Source organism: Sphaerodactylus townsendi, linkage group LG08, assembly GCF_021028975.2.
Source record: "Sphaerodactylus townsendi isolate TG3544 linkage group LG08, MPM_Stown_v2.3, whole genome shotgun sequence".
Lineage (NCBI taxonomy): Eukaryota > Metazoa > Chordata > Lepidosauria > Squamata > Sphaerodactylidae > Sphaerodactylus > Sphaerodactylus townsendi.
In genome coordinates, this window is record NC_059432.1 from 44,339,294 (window position 1) to 44,363,210 (window position 23,917).

The 23,917-nt window shown below is 39.9% G+C and overlaps 2 protein-coding genes across 13 annotated transcripts in view; one reads left to right on the top strand and one right to left on the bottom strand.

Moving 5' to 3' along the window:
* The window catches only part of DOCK1 (dedicator of cytokinesis 1), a 508,395-nt gene that overhangs the window by 312,785 nt on the left and 171,693 nt on the right, over positions 1–23,917 (bottom strand). The window lies entirely within an intron of this gene.
* INSYN2A (inhibitory synaptic factor 2A) overlaps positions 1–23,917 on the top strand; it is a 138,223-nt gene that overhangs the window by 36,459 nt on the left and 77,847 nt on the right. For 10 of the 11 annotated variants that reach the window (XR_007245250.1, XR_007245251.1, XR_007245252.1 and 7 more), the window contains one exon: positions 22,719–22,790. Coding sequence is in view for 7 of the 11 variants with exons in the window: in XM_048505447.1 (XP_048361404.1) it covers positions 22,719–22,790 (72 nt within the window). In the remaining 4 variants the exon portion in view is untranslated. Of the gene's footprint in view, positions 1–13,620; positions 13,811–22,718; positions 22,791–23,917 lie in introns of those variants that run through there. The other variant, XM_048505452.1, reaches the window with a different exon arrangement.

Below are 23,917 nucleotides of genomic sequence, written 5' to 3' on the forward strand. Positions count from 1 at the left end.
CCAGACTCCTATGGAAAATTCAGCATGGAATGATCAAGCATACTCTTCTGTAAGTCACACTTCAAGGTCACTTGACTATAGTGCTTGGCATACACCAGCATCATAACACATATATAGCAGGACCTATTGGTCTCAGAATAAGCTTTGGGCTTCATGTTGTTGACAGATATCTGTGTGTTGCTTTAGGAAAATTAGTAAGAGAAGAGTGAGCCCAAGTCAGATGATGAAGGATCTAAGCGTCACTCTATCTACGGGAATTACAGTTTCTATTATGTAATATGGTTCTGGATGCACTGCACCTATACATCCAAGGCACTGTTTATGTAAACAGTTATATATGAAACATGAGCAGATCACTTTCCACTGCTCCCTAGCTGCCTGCTTGGCACAGGACCAGAGAACCCACCCACTCTGTGCCATATGAGCAGAGAGACCTAAAGGCATACTTGTTACAATGAGAGATCCAACAAATTTAGCTAAAGCATTCCCTGCACTTCAGCCAGAATCTATACACGCAGAATTAGCAATCTACTATATTTAGAAGATGTGAGAGTGGATTATTCTGGGATGGGCTGCATTCAACAAACAAGAAAGAAGAAGAAAAAGTGTTCCATATTGTGTGCAAAAATATCCAAAAGCAAAAATCCGTCACTTGTATGTTTATATACACAAGCAAAACTAGGATTTTTATGACAGCTACTAAAATATTATTTAACTATTGATTACTATGGTACCTTGACAGTACACAATTGAGTATTCTGGGATGGATTATTTTTGCTTTCTTTAGCACAGTTTTCACACGTCTTTCTGTTTGGTTGGGTCAGTTTGCTGACACGGAACATATACTAACATACTGAAGGCTGCTTTCCTCTCCCCCAAAAGTATTCTAGCTATAATTCTGTGGATGCATTTTTTATAGATCCTTCTTGAATGCAAATGTGCTAAAATGGCTTGGAGGCTGCAACAATTCACTGTTTTACAGTAAATACCGCAAATCTATTTGGACATCTCCTCCTTGTCAAGACAAAAATAATTCTGTAGAAGCTTGTGCTGTGCTGACTTTTGCCTGCAGTAGCTACTTCCTTGAATGTTCTTTCAGTCGTGCTCCCCCTTTTGCTGGCATCATAAATTTCCTTCCTAGAGGATGAACATTTTTCATGCTTTCTGAGATAATGCCCAAGGTAGTAACAGCAGCTGCTGCAGTTTTTTTCTTAATTTTGTAATTCTGAAAAGGACATACCTTCCCAGGTTACAAAAGTCTGTCTTATTAAAATGCTTTTCAAAGCTATTTAACTCTACTTTTGATTAGTAGCTTTGCTGGGAGGAATAAATCAACCCATACTGTACATGATAATTAAAGCCCATTGAACTTGAGAATTGGTGGTTATTATATCCTCGGGGCAAAAACTAGTATTCTGTTTCCAGGCGAGCTGTAGGCTTTTCAGATCTGTGGCCCAGGCACCAGATTTGCCTTTAATTGGGTGTACCAACATATTACACTTACCAACATGGTACTTAGCCCTCCAATTTAAAGAATCACTGAAACTGAAATACTGTGAAGGCAGGACTAGTACACACTACTTCTGTACCACTTTATGTTGACACTGTTATACAGTCTAGTGCACGAATGTCAAACTCATTTGTTACAAAGGGCTGGATATGACTTAAATGTGACTTGGTCAGGCTAGGCCCTGGGGAGCCTGTATCTGCTGGTTCCAGAACAGCACTGAGGGGATGCTTGGACAAGAAAGTCTACTGCTGAGTGTGGGAGGCTGCCTTGAGCGAGCTTATCAGACCCATGAGCCAGCTGAAGCAACCCCTCCCCTCACCAGGCCAGATTGAAAGTGAAGGGGGGCTTGCCTCAGCTGGATCACAGACCTGATAAACCCACTCAAGGGGCTGGATCCAGTCCCTAGTCCAAATGTTTGATACCTCTGGTCAAGTGCATTAAGAAATTTTTAAAATATCATTCTTGTCTTCAGAGTGTTATTCTAACCTCTTGATAATCAGTTTTTATGCTGGGCTGGGTTTTAAATATTTTTAATATTTTTAAAGGTTTTTTTTTAAAATGGTAAGCTACTTCCAGCAAGTTCCAGAGATGTGGCATAAACATTTTTTTCTAAATAAAATAATAACTGAATAAACAGAATACTGCCAGCAGAAGTAGTCAAGATCTCATAGCAGAGGTGTCTCCCAGAATTCAAAAAGCCTAAGTTTTAGCAGATACTGTGCAGATAGCTCACACAAACAAAACTACTTCCAAGGAGGGGAGGAAAGACACAGGGAGAAAGCCTCACCAGGTCTGCTCAGATGTAAATCCCATTTTATTCAATATGGCTTACTCTCAAGCAAATGTTAAAACTGCAGCCATAATTATTTGCCAACAAAGTATCAGGGAAATCTCCTTTGTAAAACCAAGTATTTGGGGATTAAGAAAGGCCCAGAAATTATGCAAATCCCATCAAGACTGAAATTACATATGCAGGAAGGCTGAAACACAATTGTAAGTTAACCTTCTTGTGTGACCACAAATTTATTCAGAAACCAAGTATCAGTGGGTTCTGTTGGGTTTTCCGGGCTGTGTGGCCGTGGTCTGGTGGATCCACCAGACCACGGCCACACAGCCCGGAAAACCCAACAGAACCAGTTGAATCCGGCCGTGAAAGCCTTCGACAATACAAGTATCACTGCACTCAAAAGACCCTGTTTTTTGCACATGAGAAGCCTGACAGCTGTTCCTTTAGGATTGTCTTTCTTTTTTCACATATGCAAACAGCAAGAGCCTAAAAGTCTTTTTAAGTGTTACTTATACATTCAGATTGAAGCTGCTCCAAAAGAAACATTATTTTTGTTGTTATAAATTGACTACTTTCTTCCACTGGAAGAAAACAGAAGCGTTTAGAACATTTCAATGCGCATGATAACTGAAATTCAGATAAAAGCTAGATTAAGTAGCCTGCAAGTATTCAGTCAGTGCATGCTTTCTGGCTTTTTACATTTGTTTTTATGTTCTAATACTTTTCAAACAGCTCTCCACCTTACAGAACATGGATATTAATAAGATTTCTGAGTCAGTATAGCCAGTTCTCAACATGGCCTTATTTGTGAATGCTTAAATAACAAACAAGGCCAATATTTCTAGAAACTTGAAAAAAAGCTTCAGTTTTGTAAAAAAAAAAATCTGGAATAAAAAAGGGTGTTAACCCTCTGCAAAATAACAGAAACAGAATCTATTCCTTTAAGAACTGAAGGCCCTGTCAGTAGCCGTTGCTAGGTAACCACAATAGTACTGCTAGCCTTTAAGTCAGAGGTCCCCAACCTTTTTGATCCTACGGTCACATTTGAAATTCTGATATAGCATGGGGGGTGCAGCAAAAAAAATGGCTACCACAAACTAGCTGGCATGGAGGTGGAGACAGCTGCAGAACGACTGCCACAGCTTTACTTCAGTAACAAAATATAAGTCCTTGTGTTGTGCTGACAGCTTCTGCCAAAACAACATTTTGAATTTTTGAAAAAAAGCTGCACAGCAGATCAAATCTCCAGTAGTAAATTGAAAGCCTTTCTAGGCAAAAGCACTACCTGGCCCCACCAATAGGGACCCCTGCTAAAAGCCATGGTTTCTGCCAGTAAAAGGAAGGTTGATAGGTCAGAGTTCATTCTAGGGTTATTTTGGCCTTTGAGGAAGGACTCATTGGGGCCAGGCCTGACAGCAACTACAGGCAAATTACTACTTCATAAGTTGCAAATGCCCACTCAACCTGGCTGCTTGCTGCAGCTAGTGCTGTGTAATGGTTAGAGTTTCAGATTGGGTTTGAATCCCCACTCCTCTGTTGAAGTTCACTGGGTAATGTTGGACCAATCATAGTCAGACTAACATATTGCACAGGGTTTTGAGAATAAAATAAAAGAGAGGAGAATGACTTAAGTTGATTTGATTCCCCATTGGAGAAAGATGGAATATATGGGAAGTAATTAAACAATAAATATAGCTGAAGAAGGTAGCTTTGGCTGGTTGATGGGTAGGAGAGACAGAAGCAAGAAAAAGCGAGAGGTGGTGGGAGCTTTTGGGGAAGGGAAAATATAAAATAGTGGAGGGGATGAGATGCCCACCACAAATCCTCACAAGACCCCTGCTGGCATGGTATAATGCTAGTTCTAGTAGCAGCACAGTCCCAGCAAATTGTCCATTTTAGCTTTCAGACAGGTTTTAACATTTCTCCTTTCAGAGTCAGTCTTTTATGGCTGGAGCAAGCAAAAATGACTCAAACAGAAATGCTGTGTTCCTTTACTTGGATGTATGCCCAATGAATTCAGCAAGACTAAGTACATTTGCATAAGATTGGTATTTATAACAACAAAATTTGGACCAGCGAATAAAATCTGTAGTCGTGTTAAGTTTAATCTCATTTTACAATATCTACTCAGCACAGCATAATACATAAGACATTTTAGGAACGCAATTCTGGACTACGATAGGGATTCTTAATTCTATTGCAGAAGTTTCATCTGTTCAGTAGCACTCTGGAGAGCATCAAAAATGGGTAACTACATCCTTTATTGCTTGTATTCACAGAGGACCAATTAGGAAAATATATTATAACCTTTTTTACCCACAAGCCATTTGGGATAACAAAAGAAGGAAAACATGATCTCAGCCATGCTGAGAAAAGTAGCCATAAAAACTAATAAGGAAAAGTGTGACTGAAATCACAGAATTTGCTATTGCCCATTACACATCACACAAGTAAGGGAGACTTATGTTTGTATGCATTGCATGCAGAATGTCCCAATTATAATTTCTGGCATCTATGGCTTAAGGGGGTCCCAAGTAACATGACTAGAAAGGTCTCAGGGAGCTGCTGGTCATAAACTAGTGAAAGTTGACAATTAACTGACTGGACAAATACAATGTATGAATTAATTTTAATTTCTGTCATCATTTTTGGCAGGGGCAGTTTGCCTCTATGAAGTAAAATCTTGTGAGGGCATATTACATGTAATGGCTACAATGTTTGGGTTAAGCTCAATAGCGGCCTCACTGACTCTCAGCCTTATCTAATTCACAGGTTTGTTATGATACTTAAATGCTGTCCTGAAAGAAAGACAGGACGCAAGCATAAGAAATAAATACTGGGAGGGTGACATTCCTTTGAATTTCACTCATTAGTTGGCAGCCTAACACAAATTAGTCTAATTAACATCTTAAAACATTTTCACTACTTCTGAGAGCTGGAATCACTGGCATGAAATTTAGATAAAGAACAGCTGTGTAAAATAAACTTGATGTGAGGGTTTTTAAAAGTCCTCAATTTTGTTCTCTTTAGTGTTGAATGTCTGGTGACCTACTCTGATGAATTCATTCATGCTAGTTAGAGAAGAGATTTTACAAAATGGGTCAAGCTGACCCTAAACTATGCACCAGGAACAGAAGCTTTAATGATCACTCTTTCAAAGAGAGTATCACTTAGGAAGTAAATGATCAGCTTTTTATTTAAAATTGTCACAGCAACCCTCTAATTACTGTTTGAAGAACAGAACAGGGAACTGCAGACTTGCTATAGACAAGTAAAATATTTGGATTTTTATGAAGTCATAAAGAGCTGGTTATCCAGGTGTAGTAAGGAAAGCATAGAAACTTTCAATTACATAGCCATCTCATATCAGATGCCCTTAAAAGTGAATGAATGGTGTTCTGGGGGAATATTGTCAAGTAGTGCATTTCTTTCCCACAACATTTTGAGATAGATTCTCAGGAATGGTTTTAATTCACTTCAACTTTTCAGAGACCCTGTTGGACCCAGGTCTTTGGGTTTGTACTAGGAGAGAAAGTGGGAGCAGACTCCCCCTTATTCCAGAAAGAAGTAAATGACTAACAGTGTAATCCAGAACAGAGTTACTCCAGTCTAAACCCATTGACTTCAATGGGCTTAGAATGGAGTAGCTCTGTTCTGGATTGCACTGTAAATCAGGAAAGGATTAAACTTGCAGGTTTGAGATAATGTTCAATATTCAAAATGATCAGCTGTCAACTTCATATTAGAGAAGCAGGATCTACTAACTGGGTTATTCATTTTTCTCCAAATGAGAAAAACAGGGAAGATTGAGGGAAAGATGCAGAGGAAGTGGGCCTGAAGCTCGCTATTCTGAACACAATTTAGAAAGACAATAATATATGAATGGATCCATAGTGATTGCATTAGAAATGTGCTGCTGAAGGCTGAGGCCACATGCCATCGGTACACCATTCTTTCCTAGGAAGGCTGTATCAATCCACAAGAATGATCATCGTAGCAATAAGTCCATGAAAGATCAGTTACCTTTCCTGTGAATTCCCATTTGCAGTATTATAAGACAACTGACTGTAAAGATAGCTTCTCCAGTTAGTTGCAGATTGAGTCAGTTGGCATATAGCAGTGGGCAGGAGGCATCCTTAGGATTTACAGTGCCTGAAGAAAGCCATATTGCACATCCCCTAGCCTAGCATGTGTTCCCACAGACCTTAGGCACCTGGATTATTTGGGGTGGGAGTGGGGGGCAGCTTTGCTGAACCTTACTGAATCTCTTAACAAAGGTGTTGACCATTTTAACAGTGAGGTCTAATTATTGATGACAGATTGTTTTCTTCTCTAATGTATTCCTGAAGGGCTAGAAGTCCAAGAGAACTGGCTTTCAGATTAATCCATTGATGCTTCTTCTGGTAAACTTGGACCAGCTTCTCTACACCATCCAAGTCCCCACCAGTTGAAACAATTCATAGTTCATAATCAAAATTCAGTATATAACTTTGAGGGGCGTTCCTAGGGACAGTATACTGAGAGTTAGTTTACCACCATTTGGCTCCACGGTCCTTGTAAGATAATCATTAATCAATGAAGTTAGCGAGTAGTTTGGTGCTTGCTGAAAGGGCAGAATTTTTTAAAGGTTAGCATGAAACCTCTTGTAAAGCTGTACGCCCTGACAAAAACACTTTACCTGCCTAGTAGCTGGTCTGTCATCAACAAATCAATTCAAATCCCCAAGAACCAGAATGTAAGTCTTCTCATTTTCTGACAGACTTTGTCCTCCTGAGTACCAGTGTTCACTTGCCAGCTATTTATTATTTGCTTTTGTTCTCCTTTATCACAAAATCATGCTGAAGAGATTGAAATAATATTTTTTACATTCCTTAAGGCTTCAAGGAAATCAGACAGGCCAATGAGAATATTCTCTAGATATGGAAAAATTGATATTTCCTATAGATTCAGAAAGAGGACCAGAGCTGACAGAACCTTTATTTTAAAAAGCTCAGAATAACAAGATGCCGCAACTTATAAAGTCCAGTACGGACAGTGTTTGTCTGCAAAGGCAAGGTGAAGAAATTTCCTATACTTGTGGCATATAGACATTTATGGACAACTTTATCTTGGAAAGTCAGCAGTTAACGTGTTGGACTAGAATTTTGCAAACTCAGGTTTAAATTGCCAGCCTTCCATGGAAGCTTGCTGTGTAACATTGGGCCAGTCACACACTCTCATTCCTGACCCATGCTAGTATTTGGAATAGGGGCCTCCAAGGAGTAACAGAGTCATGATGCAGAGGCAGGCAATGGCAAAGCACCTCCAAACGTTTCTTTTTTTGAGAACCCTAAGAGGTCATCATGAGTCAGCTGTGACTTAACTGCAAAAAATAAAATTAAAACTTGACAACTCCAGTGTCCAAATGTTGGCTTTTTACTTAAAAAGTCAGGTTGTGGTTGGTTGAGTCCTCTATCCTTACTGAAGTTACAATCTGATTCCTTGGAACCCAGACTAATTCAAGGAGATAACTGAAAAACATCAAGGAAACATCTGTATTTGATCCCTGCCAGGCATTTGTGAAGTTTTGGAGGCAATCTCTAATCCATTTTAGACAGAAAAATACCTCCATGGTGTTACAAACATGGCTTCTTCTATTCCTTTGAAGAAGAAAAGAAGAAGACTGGTAGAGGGAGCTATATTGCCTGCAGTTTGGGGTATGGCCAATTGAAACAGTAATTTATTTAATTCTGGAAGTTAAGTAAGTAGGGAAAGGATTAGATTCCTGTCACCCACAGATAGAATGTTTAAGAAAACAGAATTCATTACCGATACTTGCAAAGCTAAAAAAGCTTATAACCTTCTTTACACTTTTGCTGTATGTGGGACAGATGGGTGCCTAAACAGAACTGCCGTAAAACCACCATCAGTTGTTTTGCTGTGAACTCAAGTGAGATCCTATTACTATTATTTTATTTATTTACTGTCTTTATAACCTGCCTTTCTCCCCAGTGGGGACCTAAAGTAGCTTACATTTCCATTTTATCCTCATAACAACCCTGTGAGGTCAAGTGGGTTAAGAATGTACGACTGTGTCCAGGTCACCCAGCACGCTGTCATGGCAGAGTGGGAATTTAAACCTGGGTCTCTCAGATTCTGGTCCAGCACTTTAACCACTTTACCATGCTGGCTGTCTATTGTTGGCTAATTTGTTAAGGATGACCTAGTAATCCTTCAGAAGCTTCTCTTTTTGCATCTTCTGCAAGATAATCCCATGTAAAATCAAACGGGGATGCTATTTCAAAGGTCAATATACCTTCTTCTGAGCAAGATTACAAAAAAGGAACTTAACTTTCATAGGAGATCTCCGCCTCTGCCCCCTTTATCGCTCAGTATTTGCTCAGTTTTGATAAGAGCAAGTTTTAAATAGTAAATTCCATTCATTGAAAATACACAGAACATCCAGAATGTATGAATGCTGTAGTAAATGAGTTAGTAAATGTGGTTATTGCATTAAGAAATGGTGTTGGCTATGTGGAATAATTTAGGATAATTTAATTTTTCTCCAAAGAGCTACTAGATATGCAAGTCCAATGAAGTGAAAAGGATGTTAAGCATCAGCAATGCTTGACAGATTGCACCCAAGGTTTATTCCATAGTGGTAACTGTACTACAAAAGGAAACATGACCAATTTGCAAAGCAATATTCAACTCTGATAAACCTGTGTATATCAAAACTAAATGTTGCATTATAGAGCTATAGTTGGCATGTTTTCCTTGTGGACTTCCATGCTGATTTTATCAGTTAGTACATGTTTATTACTGCTATTAGCTGTGGTTTCATTTCAAAGAATGAGAATTTGAAAGTGTGTTCATAATTTCTATTTAATCATCAATAAAAAATAGTATGCTCATTCATTGTAGGCAAATGCAGTTAATTTACAGGGATTTGTACATTCAAATCTGACAAGTTTAGTTTGAAATTTGTATTGATTTACATTTTCTTTTACACTTATAAGGGCATAACTATAAATACCCAGTTATGAGAATCCTTTGTGTTCAAACTCACTACTCCTACTGCCTAGATAACCTATAATTCCAAAATGTTTCTGCATATACATAGAAAAATGAAGTCAGAACTCATACCGTAATTAAGCTATATACTGAATTTGCATTTATACATATCAGCAACTGGGTTTTTTGTCTCGAATACAGGTATCCTCAGTGCAGTGTTCTGAAATGACTGTCATAAAACCAACCTAAGATTTAGCAGCATGTGACTCAACCAGAAATAAGCCTCAAGCTTATATTTTGGTGTCATATTCTGGGGCAAATTTAATTTGCCATTGTGGATATAATAGCTATTGTCCTAGAAAATTTTTTAAATTCCAAATCTTTGTAACCAATAATATTTCTTATTATTTTCACTTACTGAAATACTGTATATGCCTACTACAAAACACAGAGATTTGGTGGTATCAACTTTATTGAAAATTGCTAATTCACTGTTAGCATACTGAAATGGACCCAAGTGAACTACAATTCAAGGATATAATTCTAGTGAGTTATAAAATTCACCAGAATCCAATTGGATATGGAAACTCTCATTTACATAATAACTAGGATATTATTAATCTCTATACTCTGACTGGCTAAGGGCTATTAGCCACAGTCCATGAAGTAGAATAATCACTGAACAGTTGAGAGCTTATTCTGCTAGTGATTCTAAGGTGATACGAACTTGTGTGGACATAAGACAGTCAAAAAGAATTCGTTTAGCAGCCCTGCCATTAAAATCATCCATCTACCTGACTCCTAAAAAAAGCATTTCATGTTTAAATTAATTTGGCAGGGGTGAACTTAATAGGTGTTCAATGGGATGCATATATTTATATCTGGTTAAAGCCAATTATGAGGGGATGTAGTGGCTTTGAGTTCAGTCACTGGCTACCTATTAGAAAAGTCAGAGACAGACGCACTATCAACATTATATTAAATAAACTGTGCTGTACAGACATGAGTAAGTTGCTTGGATTTTACAACAGTAGCTAGCCATGAACATCTCACAGTAAAGCAGCTCTCCCTGTCCATCATTATTCATGGCTAGCAAAGGGGGCTCAGTACAATAGTTACCCAGTTTGAGAGAAACTGATCTCACAGAAGATTTCTTGATCAAACTCTTGGAAGTTAAGTTATTGTCGAAGGCTTTTACAGCCGGATTCAACTAGTTGTGATAGATTTTCCAGGCTGTGTGGCCATGGTCTGGTAGATCTTGTTCATAACATTTCACCTGCATCTGTGGCTGGCATCTTCAGAAGTGTATCACAGAGGGAAGTTTCTGTGCCCAGTGAGAAGAGAATGTTTTAGTGGGGTATATATTGTCCATGTTCCAGAGTGGGGAACCAATCAGTAAGTGTTTGGGTGGAACTTGCTATGCAAAGGTGTGGTTGATAGCATTGTATTGCGGGTGGGGTTATCAGTCCAGTTTTTCAGTCAGTTTCATTCACATTTGCATTCCCTGCAGTAGCAACAGTCTTAGTGAATGCCCTCAAAACAGTACCCAGAAAACCCACAACTTGGGTCTGATTTGTGGATGACATTTTTACAATCTGGAGTCATGGCGAGGAAGAACTGCTGAATTTTCAGGATCACCTTAACAGCATCCACCCAAACATCCAATTTCCCATGAAAACTGAAAAAGAAGGAAAACTACCCTTTTTAGATGTCTTGTTCTTTCGCAAACCCAACCATCAATTGGGCCACACAGTATACAGAGAACCTACACACGGAGACCTGTACCTACAAAAAAACTCCAAACCATCCACAACAAAAAAGGGGTATAATCAAGACTTTGCTAGATCATGCAAAACAAATTTGTGAACCTTACCTACTCCCTGATGAAATCAATAATCTAGACTGGGCTCTGCAAGGTAATGGCTACTCCACAACAGAAATCAGGAGAGCATTAAGACCAAGAGAAACCCAGAGGACTGAGGAGAAACAGCCCACCACAGGAAAAATATTTCTACCATACCTCAAGGGAATCACAGATGAAATAGGGAAACTGATGAAAAAACATAACTTACAAACAATTTTCAAATCTACCAGAAAAATACAGCAGATGCTATGCTCAGCAAAGGACAAGAGAGACCCCCTCACTTCTGCAGGAGTCTATCACATACCCTGCAGCTGTGGAAAGGTCTACAATGGAACTCCAAAATGCAGCATTCAGACTCGTATTAAGGAGCATGAAAGACACTGTTGGCATAACCATCCTGAAAAATCTGCAGTAGCAGAACATGCTCTAAACAAAACTGGACGTAACATTCTATTTGAAAACACTGACATTCTAGACAATTCAGAAGGTTACTATGTCAGACTACACAGGGAGGCCATTGAAATCCTCAAGCACCAAGAAAACTTCAACAAGAAGGAAGAGACTCTGAGCATTAACAAAATGTGGCTACCAGTAATTAAAAACACCAGAATCAAAGGCCAAGAGCATGCTAGGTTCATGGACAATGGACTCCACCCAGACACAGGGTTTGCATTCAATAAGACCAGGGGTCCCCAAACTTTTTAAACAGGGGGCCAGTTCACTGTCCCTCAGACTGTTGGAGGGCCGGACTAAAAAAAACTATGAACAAATTCCTATGCACAAATGATTGTAAAATGTTTGATTTCATGTCATGGTCTATTTTTAGAACAGTGACCAAAGTATGTCAAGTACACGGTGGGCTCCAAATATTGTTGGGGAGGCTGTGGAATTCCTTCCCCTGTAAAAAAAAAAGCAGAACTTTCCCAATGAAGCATTCCATCTAACCCAGGATTAGGTATCTTCCTGGGTTCTTCCTCCCTAGCAGCCAGCGAGCGATTCACCAGCCTGGCTGATGCCAATGGGAGTGAGCCGGAACAGAAAGCCTGAGAGCAACACATGGAGTAGCCGAGAGGGAAGGGCGGAGCAGGAGTTGCCACGTGTAAGGTTTCCAACTCTGGGTCAGAAAATTCATGGAGATTTGGGGGTGCCATCATGTAATTGCAATCAACAGCCGTTGGGGCCGGTTCCTCCTCTCCCTCGAGCCCTCACTGCACATGAATGGAGCCATCGCCGCCATGCCTGGCGGGCCGGATAAATGCCTTCAGGGGGCCACATTTGGCCCCCGGGCCGTAGTTTGGGGACCCCTGAATAAGACTGTTGCTTCAGGGAATGCAAATATGAATCACTCCCTGGACTAAAAAAACTCCACCCGCAATACAATACTATCAACCACTCATTTGCATAGCAAGTTCCACCCAAACACTTACTGATTGGTTCCCCACCCTGGGACATGGACAATATATACCTCACTAAAACATTACCTTCTCACTGGACACATGTGTAACAGACTTCCCTTTGTGATACACCTCTGAAGATGCCAGCCACAGATGCAAGCGAAACGTTAGGAACAAGATCTACCAGACCACAGCCACACAGCCCGGAAAACCCACAACAACCAGTTAACTTAACTTGATCATTAGTGCATTGAACTGACAGAGGAGATCAGAACATTGGTATTGGAGATCCTTAGAAAATTAGTTCTGGTAGACTTTAACATTCATGCCGACTCTTCTTGGTTGGACTGTACTCAGGACTTCATGGTCACCATGAGATTGTCCCAGGTTGTATTGGGATCTATGCATTTGGTCCTAGCTATATCCACTTTCCCACAGTCAGGAGTTTTATAATAAAGAGGTCTAGCTTGATCACCACTTGTTGAAGACATGACTAAATTTTTCTGTTCTGCATTCCAGGAGGACCAGCATAGGATGGTTTCCCTTCAGAGATTTTGAATTACAGTAGTGGCTCACAGCCTAAATTTCAATATGAAACAAAGTTTCTGAGAGGATGGAAATAGTTGCTCCCCAGTGCCTTCTGCTTCCTTCATATACCTCTCTGTGATGTCTTTACAAGGTGATAGTCTCTGATTAGGACACACCTGGAAGGCAGTTTCATCTGGGCTTCTGCCAGATGTGTCAGAAGCACCTGCTTGTCTCAGTTTTAGATTGATTGCCTTGATGAATGTGGACAAAGTGCTTGAGGCTATGAAGTCTACTGCATACAAAGCAGATCTTGGAATCTCTTAATTAAAAGTTGCCAGGTGAAGATAGGGAGACTTCTTTAAAAGCTGTAAAATCCTTATTGGTATAAGTCTATATTAACCGTAAACAGCTATGTTTAGGCCTTTGTTGAAGAAATCATAATTGACTATGGATGATTTGGCCTACTGCAAGTCTTTAATGAAGCCTGCCTATTTAGGTAAGGTGACTATTTTGTTACTCTTGTTCCTCTTTGTCTTGTTTTTAGACATACCAGATGGCGCCACTGCCTCTAAGCCTGCGGAGCAGCCTGTTCACAGGTCATATCTGCCCAGCTCACACCCCGCTCTTCTTCAATGGGAATCTATGTCCACCTTGGATAGAAAATCATCAGCCATATACTCAATTCCCATAATAAAGTCCTATCTCTGAGAGAGTTGAGAATCTCAGGCAACTGTTTAAGAGTGCTCAGCCAAGGGATCACATTTTTTCACATTTTCACAAGATCACATTTTTTTCAAAGATTCTCACAGAAATTAGGGAGGACGGAGAGAAGTAGGCGATAAGAGACAGCACAAATTAGATTAGGGGAGAAGAGATATAAAGATGATTAGAAGATTATAAAATTAAGATAAGGATAGATTTAGCAAAAAAAAAAGACAGGGACTAGATGCACTGCTTCTCTCTGTGAGACAGGAAAGAAACTGAGAATCAGAGGGTGACACCCACTGGATACAGAAAGTCAAAAGTTAGTTCCTGCCTCCCTAGTTATTTAGTGGGAATCACTAGATGTCCTCTGGCTTAGAGGGAGAACAAGTATGTCGTGGTAAAGCAGATTGAGGCATACCTTGCTCTAAAACAGAACTGCCTTGAAAAAAGTTTTGTTGATTTCCAATTCACCGCTGGATTAAATTAACAGTGCTGTTTTTCATTTTTAATGTCCTTCATGACTTGGTACCCACATATCATTAGCACCTCCCCTTCCTGTACAAACTCAATGAAGGTTTGGTGTTGTGTGGTTTCCGGGCTGTATGGCCGTGTTCTAGCAGCATTCTCTCCTGACGTTTCGCCTGCGTCTGTGGCTGGCATCTTCAGAGGATCATCCTCTGAAGATGCCAGCCAAGCCAATCGACAATTCAATGAAGGTTTTTCTTTGGAGGATACCTTGATGTTTTAATGGAACTTGAAGCTAGGGATTTTCAATGAGGTACTTAGCTATATGAGAAAGTTGAGCCCACTGCTCAGGATGACTGTTTTTAAATAGTTGAAGTTGCTCTGCATGACTCATTCTAATACATTGCACTGCACTCTACATAGCTACACAGGTATCAGGCTGGAATATGGCTAATTTTACAAGAATATCACCATCATAGGAAATCAAAGCTGGGTCAATTTTCAACCTGTGTATCGCAGCCTCCTAGTGGAGGCAGTGGTCCTTACAGATAACACAAATGCCATTCATAGATCTGGATATTCCTATGCTGTTTCCATGTGATGCCATACTTGTATCTAAACTGTACTATACTCTGTCTCAGGGAAAGATGACAATGTGACCGTGTGTGCTGCAGCGGAAGTTGCAGCAGCATGTTTCCACATTTTAAAGTAGCGCAGATTCTCTTCCAATGTTCGAGAATCTTACTTAAGCACCACCTTCGTCAAAACCATTATTGCATGCAATATCATATATTGAACTTTGATAAAAGAGCATTTATATTGCTTTGGATGGCTAGTAGCAAAATTTGCCTTTCGGTAATGTTGCCCCCGCTGTTTTCTTCCCTGTTCAGTGCCCTGTTCAGTGCTGTGGCACTTAAAGCGAAGGTAGTGCTTAAATAAGATTCTCCTGCCACTGAAAGAGAATCTGAACCTGAGGGGTGGGGAGAGAGAGAACTTGGCAGTGTCAGGGCTAGATTTCACTTCTCCGGGTCCCCTGTAAGTTTCATTTCTCCGTTCCTGCTGTAACCGGGAACTGCCCACCCACGCACCTTATATATACTGGAACTGAGGGCAAGAACCCTCAGTTCCAGCACCCTGTAGCTAGGGCGACATACATCAATAAAGTTATTCCTGTTTCACAGAACTGACTTCGTTTGAGTGTGTTCAGCCTTACAGGCAGTATTGGATCCCACAGAGCATTTTAACACAGGAAGATGTGGTGGTTTGATTCACATCTCCTGCCATCATTCCTTGAAGTAGAGTATAAATTTTTGGATTTTCTTCTTCTTATTAAAACACTAGGAGGTGGGAAAAGTTGATAACTATTGTAAAACTTACTATATGTGAAATCTGCATTCAGTTTAAAAAGATAACTGAAGAGCAATACTACATATTTACAGTAATTAATTGCTGAATTTAAATGCATTAGAAATTTCTGTTTCCACGTTGATTTCGGTCTTTGAATTTATTGCTACTAAACCACATTAAACTAGGAGATTCAACATGGCCCAATCCAAAGGGGGAGGAGATGGATTTTGGGGATGGTGCCTCCTCTTATCAGCATATGGGGGAGCGGGGGTGTTCCCAGAGGTGGAGCCAACTTTAGTCAGCTTCTACCCAGGCTTTGGTGCCAGAAACATCATGGCACGGGTCTTGGAGTTACACCACCCTTTTGGGTGACATAAATCTGTTTTAGACAATGGAGGGCTTTTCTTTTTTCCTGCTTCCCCCATACCACCTGAAAGTCATCTGAAGGCGGTATGGCAGTGGCACTGTCCCAGCGACTGGAGCCCTTTAGACTGGGCTTCCTATCATGTAACTATATTCTCTTCCTCTAACAAAGCTTCTTTCGAATGCCCCTTATCTCTATCCTTTTCAAAAGAACTCACCTATCTTCTTAATTATAGTAGTGCAGTATCACACAATAATTCATACATCATTAAATAATAAAAATTAAGACTTTTGTTCAGCCTCTTGATGCAGCAAGTTTGCATTTAGTTTCTCAGTTCATCTTACTGCAGTTGTGTAGCTCTTTCAAAATGTTAGCACACACTGGGAATATTTATATTTGCACAATGGTAATTTGTAAACAGATGGCTAAGCTACTAGAGTTGGGATCCAAAGAACTATTTAGGATGCAGTTTCTCCTAGTGCAACATCATACTGTCTAATTAGTTAGCCCTTATGCCACACCACAATCTGCTTTTAACATTAAAAAGGATTTTGAGAAAGCCAAAGCTCCCTTACACTTCATGGAAATACTACCATACTTCTCGTGATACTTCTTTTAAATCTTTTCAGATGTTAAATTATAGTAACTGATGTATATTTTAACTTGGAGTATTGCCTGGTCTATAACTGTTAATAAAGTATACATACATACCATAGTTCTCTGGATGTGGCCCTAGATTCTGAGTAATGCATTTAGTCAGTGGCATATTTACCTAGAGGACATGTAGTCCCCTATGTCCCCAAGCGCCCACCAGTGGAGGGCGCGAAAATTTCAGGTTTGTTAGTGTGTTTTTTGTATTTTTAGTGTTTTTTGTTTTTGGCCTGCTGGGGGCACAGTTTTTAGGCTAGTTAAACAGGGGTAGGGAACCTGCGGCTCTCCAGATGTTCAGGAACTACAATTCCCATCAGCTCCTTTCAGCATGGCCAATTGGCCATGCTGGCAGGGGCTGATGGGAATTGTAGTTCCTGAACATCTGGAGAGCCGCAGGTTCCCTACCCCAGGGCTAGTAGCACCAAAATTTCAGAGATCCTTCAGGAGCCCCTCCTGATGATACGTCCCAGGTTTCATGGGGTTTGGTTTTGGGTGTCCAAGGTTATGGACTCCCAAAAGGGGTGTCCCTATCCCCATTGTTTCCAATGGGAGCTAATAGGAGATGGGGGCTACACCTTTGAGGGTCCATAACTTTGGACCCCCTGAACCAAACTTCACCAAACCTGGGTGGTATCATCAGGAGAGTCTCCTAAAGATACCCTGAAATTCTGGTGCTGTTAGCTTAACAATTGCATCCCTGACAGCAGGCACCCTCCAAATTTCCCCAGATTCTCCTTTTAAATCCATCCCTTTCAGCATGGACTTAAAGGGAGAATCTGAGGTCTCCAGGTTTTTTTATCATCATCATCATCATCATCATCATCATTATTATTATTATTATTAACTTTTGTATACCGCCCTCCCCCGAAGGTCTCAGGGCGGTGAACACAGAGTATACAATTAGAGCACAAGGTAACTTGATGCTGTTTCTGGATGGGGGAGAATCCACCCCAAAACAGCATCAGTTTCAAAGCTGTTTTATCTGGGGATCCCGGATTCTCCCTTTAAGGTGGATTTAAAAGAAGAATTTGGGCTCCCTATTTTAAACACCATTGAAAATGATGCTGTTTGGGCATGGTTTCCACTGGAGGTGTTTTGTGAGAGATGATGCTGACATTTGTTTGGTAAATGTTTTGCTGGGGATTTGCGAAAGATTTACATGCTTAATACCCACATGCACTGGCTTGGAGCTGTTTCTCAGGCTAACAACCTACCTCATAGGGTTGGTGTGAGGATAAAACTAGGAAAGAGTTGGTGGGGAGAGGTACATGTATGTTTTGCTGGGGGTGGGAGGAGTTTTGTGAGCTGGAGCAAAAATCATTGTTTGGTCGTGGTGGGGGAGGGTTTGTGTGTTTGGCTCAGGGATGGGTGGGGGGGCAACAAACTCAGGTTTTGTCCACGGGCTCCAGTTTGCCTAGATAAATTGCATTTAGTACATTATGCAAATGCCAAAATTAAATATAAATCTGGGCTAAATTATTTTGGCAATGAAAAATATTAAGAACATTTAATTCTTCTCAGGAATTCTGTACCAGTGGTTCCCAACCTTTTTGGTATGATGACCCACAAATTCAAATTCACTTTGTACATTGACACATCCAGAGCTGGCCCAAGGTATTTTTGGCACCCTAGGTGAACTATGACCTTATCATCCATCTATTCCAACATTCCATTTTCTACAGTACCTAGCAGGATATTTTTTCAGAAATTAGCAAACATCCCATTAAAGGGCACAGCTGCCCCTACTGTGACAAGTGACATTCTGAAGTATATAACCTTTACATACAGCAGTTATATTGCATACGAAAGTTACATTTGACCACACTGTCGCTCTTCATTACTTGCTGTAATTCCTCCTAAGATTATAAAAAAATTTACTCTAGTAAACGTCAGGGCACATTTTACTTGGTTCTTTATCAGTCAACTTGCATATACAGTGAAGATAAATACCCACTAATGTATGAGATGGAAGATACTGTTCCCAGAGTCAGGTTCAAACTACTAATCAAAGCCTGGCTTTCAAGTACACATTAAAATTGGTTCTTCTAGGAGCCACTTTACACATGATGATTTTCCTCCAGAGAGATTATTTCCCATAGGAAAGTATGTCTATGCCTATCATTTGTAATGTCATGGTTTTCTTATTGAGATGACAAAATTGGTTGCCATCATCACAACAGCGTATATTCTTTTATTTACAAAGTAGAAATACCAGTGCCAGTAAAATAATGTAAAAAAGGCCTACTTTCCAGCCTCAGTACAGTGTAAGGGACTTTGCATGGTACAAGCTGTGAAAGCAACCTAAATTTAGAAGGCACAGTTCTCTTACCATTGCGGAAGACCACAATGCATGGTAAAGTAGATGTTATTAAACAGTTGTTTTGCACACATTAATTGCACACATAATTTCTCCTCCAGTTATTCCATCCTATGAACAAAGCTCCCACCTACTCTGCAGCCTTCTTTCCCCTTCTTCCAGTTGTTATAGTAAAGTTGCCAGACAGTTCCCTCTCCCTTCATTGTTGATGTAAAGAGAGAGGAAGAGGCAAGAATTTGAGAAGCTGGCAATGAAGAGGAGGAAATAGGAGGATGCAAAGGGCAGCAGCTGCCATTAGGGAGGGCTGGCTTGTGACCCACAGGTTGGGAAATATACCCATGGTACTATAGCGGCTTTGAGGCATGATCTGATGCTTCAAAAATCCAGAGCCATGCTTGCATATTTCCTCCCTGTCTTTATCTTTCATATGCTCAGATTAATGACTTCTGCTATAGTTCAATAGTTTGCCATTATATCTGAGCCTTCCTTGCTGACATGATTACAAATCACAGTTCATTCCTTGACTTGCAATCTTGGTTTCAAAGGGAAACAAAAACCACAGATTATTGGTTCAGATACAATGGCAAACTAGTCTGCCTAAAAGAGGAAGTCATCAATTGATTTCAAAATATGTGATGGGGAAGGTATAGTGCAAGCAAAAAGTTTTCTCACCTAATACCAGTCCATGGCTTTACACTGTGTCTAAATCACATCTGAGCCATAGTGCTGACCAATAACTGAACAGCACCACTGTTACTGAGATGCATCAACAAGCTACCATCACAATTACATTTCATACCTCTGGCACCTGGGATAATCAGCGCTGTTTCCTGGGCACTGATGGTTTGTGTTATTAGGAGTCTTTGGTTACCAAAATTTATTGTCACAGGTCAGATCCTCTGAAGATGTCAGCCACAGATGCAGGCAAAAAGTCAGGACTAGAGCTACTAGAATATGGCTAAATAGCCCGGAATCCACATAACACCCCAGTGATTCCGGCTGTGAAAGTCTTTGACAATACATTGATCTGAATTTTTCTAAAGGGACCCAGACATTTCCAAACCCCCATATCTGAAAATCCAGGATGCCTTCCAAAATTCAGGTCTATCACACCCAAATCCGAATTTACCTAAACAATAGCAGCGGGGGGGGGGGGGGGGGCCCCTAGTCCCATGTGGAACCTGAAAGCCATGATGGTGGACCTTTGTGCCAGATCTACAAGTCTGGCTAGTCTGGGACAAGCTGGGCTTGTAACTTTGCACCCACCCTTGCCTCTGAATACTACGTGGAACCCAAAGGCCCCAGCAGTGGAGCTCTGCACTCACCCTGACCTCCAAGTCCCACATGGAACCCAGAGGCTGCTGCAGTGCAGCTCTGCATAGAGCCATTTATCCATCTCAGCTGGCAGTTCTGGAGAAGGGATTCGTTTTTAAAAAATGGTGGCGAGGTCAAAGTGGCTTGAATTATGCCAAAAAATCAGAATGATTTAAGACCCACTTTTCAGCTCCCTTTACGTTGCCGGTCCGGGTTTTTTGGTGCAGCTTTGATAAATGCACACCCCAAAGTGTTGGCACTTGATAAAGTGTGTGGGGTTGGAGAAGAGCACCTCAGCCTAACACACTGTATGCCTGATAAGATTGGGCGCTTGTAGCATTCTTAAATGGCTAAAATTGGGCAACAGCTGCATAGTGGCCATAAGAACACCACAGTGTCTCATTTGGCCCACAGAAGCACTCCAAATCAGAATTAAAGGACAGGCATGTAATATTTATTTACTTTATTTACAGACTGTCTTTCCTGATAAGTTTCATAGCAAGTAACAAAAGAAAAACAGCAGAAGTCATCCAATGAAAAATGCAATGGTACAAAATTAAAAGACAATACAAACATCAAACTGCCAAAGGCAAGATATACCATGTGTAGTGGCTAAATATCATATGCCTCTTATTTTCTTGATCGGTTCCAGCATGGCTAGAATTCTTATTTCACTTTCAATATAAGCATAAAACGGTGAAAAACAATAACCTCAAAGCAGTAATTAACTGTAACTTACTCTTCATAAGACATATATTCCATTTCAAGGAACATATTTGCATAGAACTAATTAGATTCTCCTGAAGCAGGACTTCCAGTGGCAAATAGATTTTTCATTCCTTCTGCAGCAAATTGAAATGGAGATTAGGCCCCAGAACAGGTGTAAAGGCTTATGAAAAGTACTGTTGGAACCTGTTACATTAGTGTGATCAGGCTCATTTCAGCAGCCAGTACCTTTTACATGGTGACCTAATAGCTTCATTTCTGTCCCTTCACATGTGCCAAAACAATTAGAGCACACTTGTGTGTGGAAACATTACTCAAAGATCTAAGTAGGGGTTAACAGAGCCACATTTAATCCATAGACCAAAAGCCAAAAACTGACATATGGGTATCAGGTAAGCTGCCTGGAACTAAGAGGAAAGGTAGAATATAAATGCTTAAATAAACAGACAGTAAAACGTCCTGTTTGTCTATATTTTATGTTTTGATGTGATAACCCATTCTGATTGGTATTTTAAGCATTTCATGATGCCATTTAGGTTATCAAAGCCCTGAGCTATAATTCAAGAACCAAGCAACCAATTACAAATATTAAAGCACTACTGAACAGCTAACAAATTCCCTTGCAAATGCCTAGTACTAACAATGTCCTTATACATTACAGTTTCATAATATAAGGCCTAAAATCATGGTTTATTGAATATAACATTATTCTAAACCAGATAGTCACCTGAAGTATTTCAGCTAATTATAACTGACTAGCAGCAAAGCTCATTGAGGTGGAAATGCAATGGACCCTAGCAAGGGGGTGGGGTGAGTACTGGGGTGGAAGGAGGGGAAAATGATGAGGCTTGCTGAGTCCTGTTCGCCAACTGGTGGAGGGTTCGTTGTCGTGACATTCCATCGCTTAGCCATTTTTTGGGGTTAATGAGCCATAGCAGTAGGAAATTCATTTTGATGTACTATAGTTAGGCTATTGAGAACTGATCCACATTTTATGTGATTTTTAGCCAATCTAACTGGATAATAGGTAACTCTGAAGTACTGCAAAGAAACATCTTTTAGTTTTGTGAATCTGACACTGGTAAATATGCATATATTTTTATTTGCAAATGTTATTCTGTCATCTCACAGCTGTTAGCATTTAATATTTTATTCAATCTATTTTTAATGTTCATCACTGTTATCATCATCTGAAAGCACAAATAAGTACTGCCACCTCACCATGGGTGTCTCACTGGAGACCCTGATACATGCTATAGTTATATATATATATATATATATATATATATATATATGGTTGCACAAGTAGAAAGGCAAGTGGATATACAATAAGTCTGATTAGCACAAGTGGGTTCTGCAGTCTATTTCTTGTGTCTCTGCTTTTGGAAGACCTCTGGCAGAAGTGTAAGTTTTACAATGTCACCAACCTCACATTTTCTCTGGTGTGCCACTATGCTGCCAACATGTGTGCTTAAGAACTCTACTAAATGCCAAACAGATTTTGTACCACATGACCATCACCTGAAAACGTAGAATTGGTCACACAGTGTTTTTTGCAAGGTATGATTATAAATGTTCATTCTAGAACATTTTAGTTAGAATCTCTGAAATTGTCACAAGTTTATCAGCATCTCCATCTTCCTAAGGGAAAATGCTAATTTTTAAAAGTTAACTGGAAAAGAGAAGAAGTTTTGGTTGCTAATCAAGCAGAAATCAAATACTTGTTAATGATCATATATTCTTATCTTTGTAGGCTTTCATATCGGACTGGTCAAGACACATCTAACTGTGACACATGCAGGAACAGTGCATGTATAATCTATAGGTAGGTTCATTCTTTTACAGCTGTGAAAAATCATTGATTTTATTATTTAGTGGGAGACTGAATCTAAGTCACAATTTTAAATTGCTATTTCAGCAAGAAATCAGGAGATTAATGCTTATGGCATTATAAAATTCAATTTATAAAGTATTTCAAATATCAAAACTAAAAGAAGTGAGATGGAAGGCAGATGTGTATAATGTGATTCAACTGATTAAATCTCAGAGATGTTTTATATATTACATTTTTGTCCCCACTAGAAACAGGTACCTCCACTTCAAATAATAGCATGGATATTCACCACGGGTACCATGCAACCTGTTATTCATTTAAATGTAAAATGTGAAGTCACCTTCAAAAACTGTGGGGAACGAAAGATAAGTAAGATTTCCAGTAGTGGTGGTGGTGAGTCTCCAGTGCCCTTCTCATAACTATTAGGAGCAGGATAAATATTCAAAATAAATGTTTGTATGTTTTTTTTAAACTAATACATAATTTCTGTCCCTTATTGAGTTCAGAATTTGATTGCCTTAATGCAGAAGTTAAATTCTTTTAGTACAGAGTATGCAGAGCTCTGGACATGGATATTGTATCTTTTTAATTTCTCAATCGTTGACAGAAGAGTTTTGCAATTCTTTCCTTAGTAGGAGCAGACGTAATATGGTAGCAAAAATGAGTTGCCGGGGGGGGGAGGGGGGGGGTTACCCATATACCATATCATTTTCAAAAACACAGGGAGACAAGCAAGTTGGAATCAGGAAGAACTTTTGCTAGTTATATTTCTAGGTGGCACGCTATGGACATACTTAAGAATAAGCGTGAAGCCTGAATGCATCGACCTGTAGTTAAGCAGAAGACCACACACATCCTGGTACTTTTAATGCCATCTGACTGCAAACTACAATTAATCCAGAATTAACTGGTTTACTATAACTGAATTGCAGGAAGCCTAATGCCATGTCATTTGTTCTGCTGTGTAATGTACATCATTAAATAAATTAGGTGCTCTAACTTCAGAAAAACTTAAGTGCTGAATGGTTTCAATTCCACATAAGATTTAAGGGTCAGCAGCAGCAAATGTGCTTCCTAAATATTTAACAGAGAGTTTTAATTGGTTTCTTTCAAGAGGT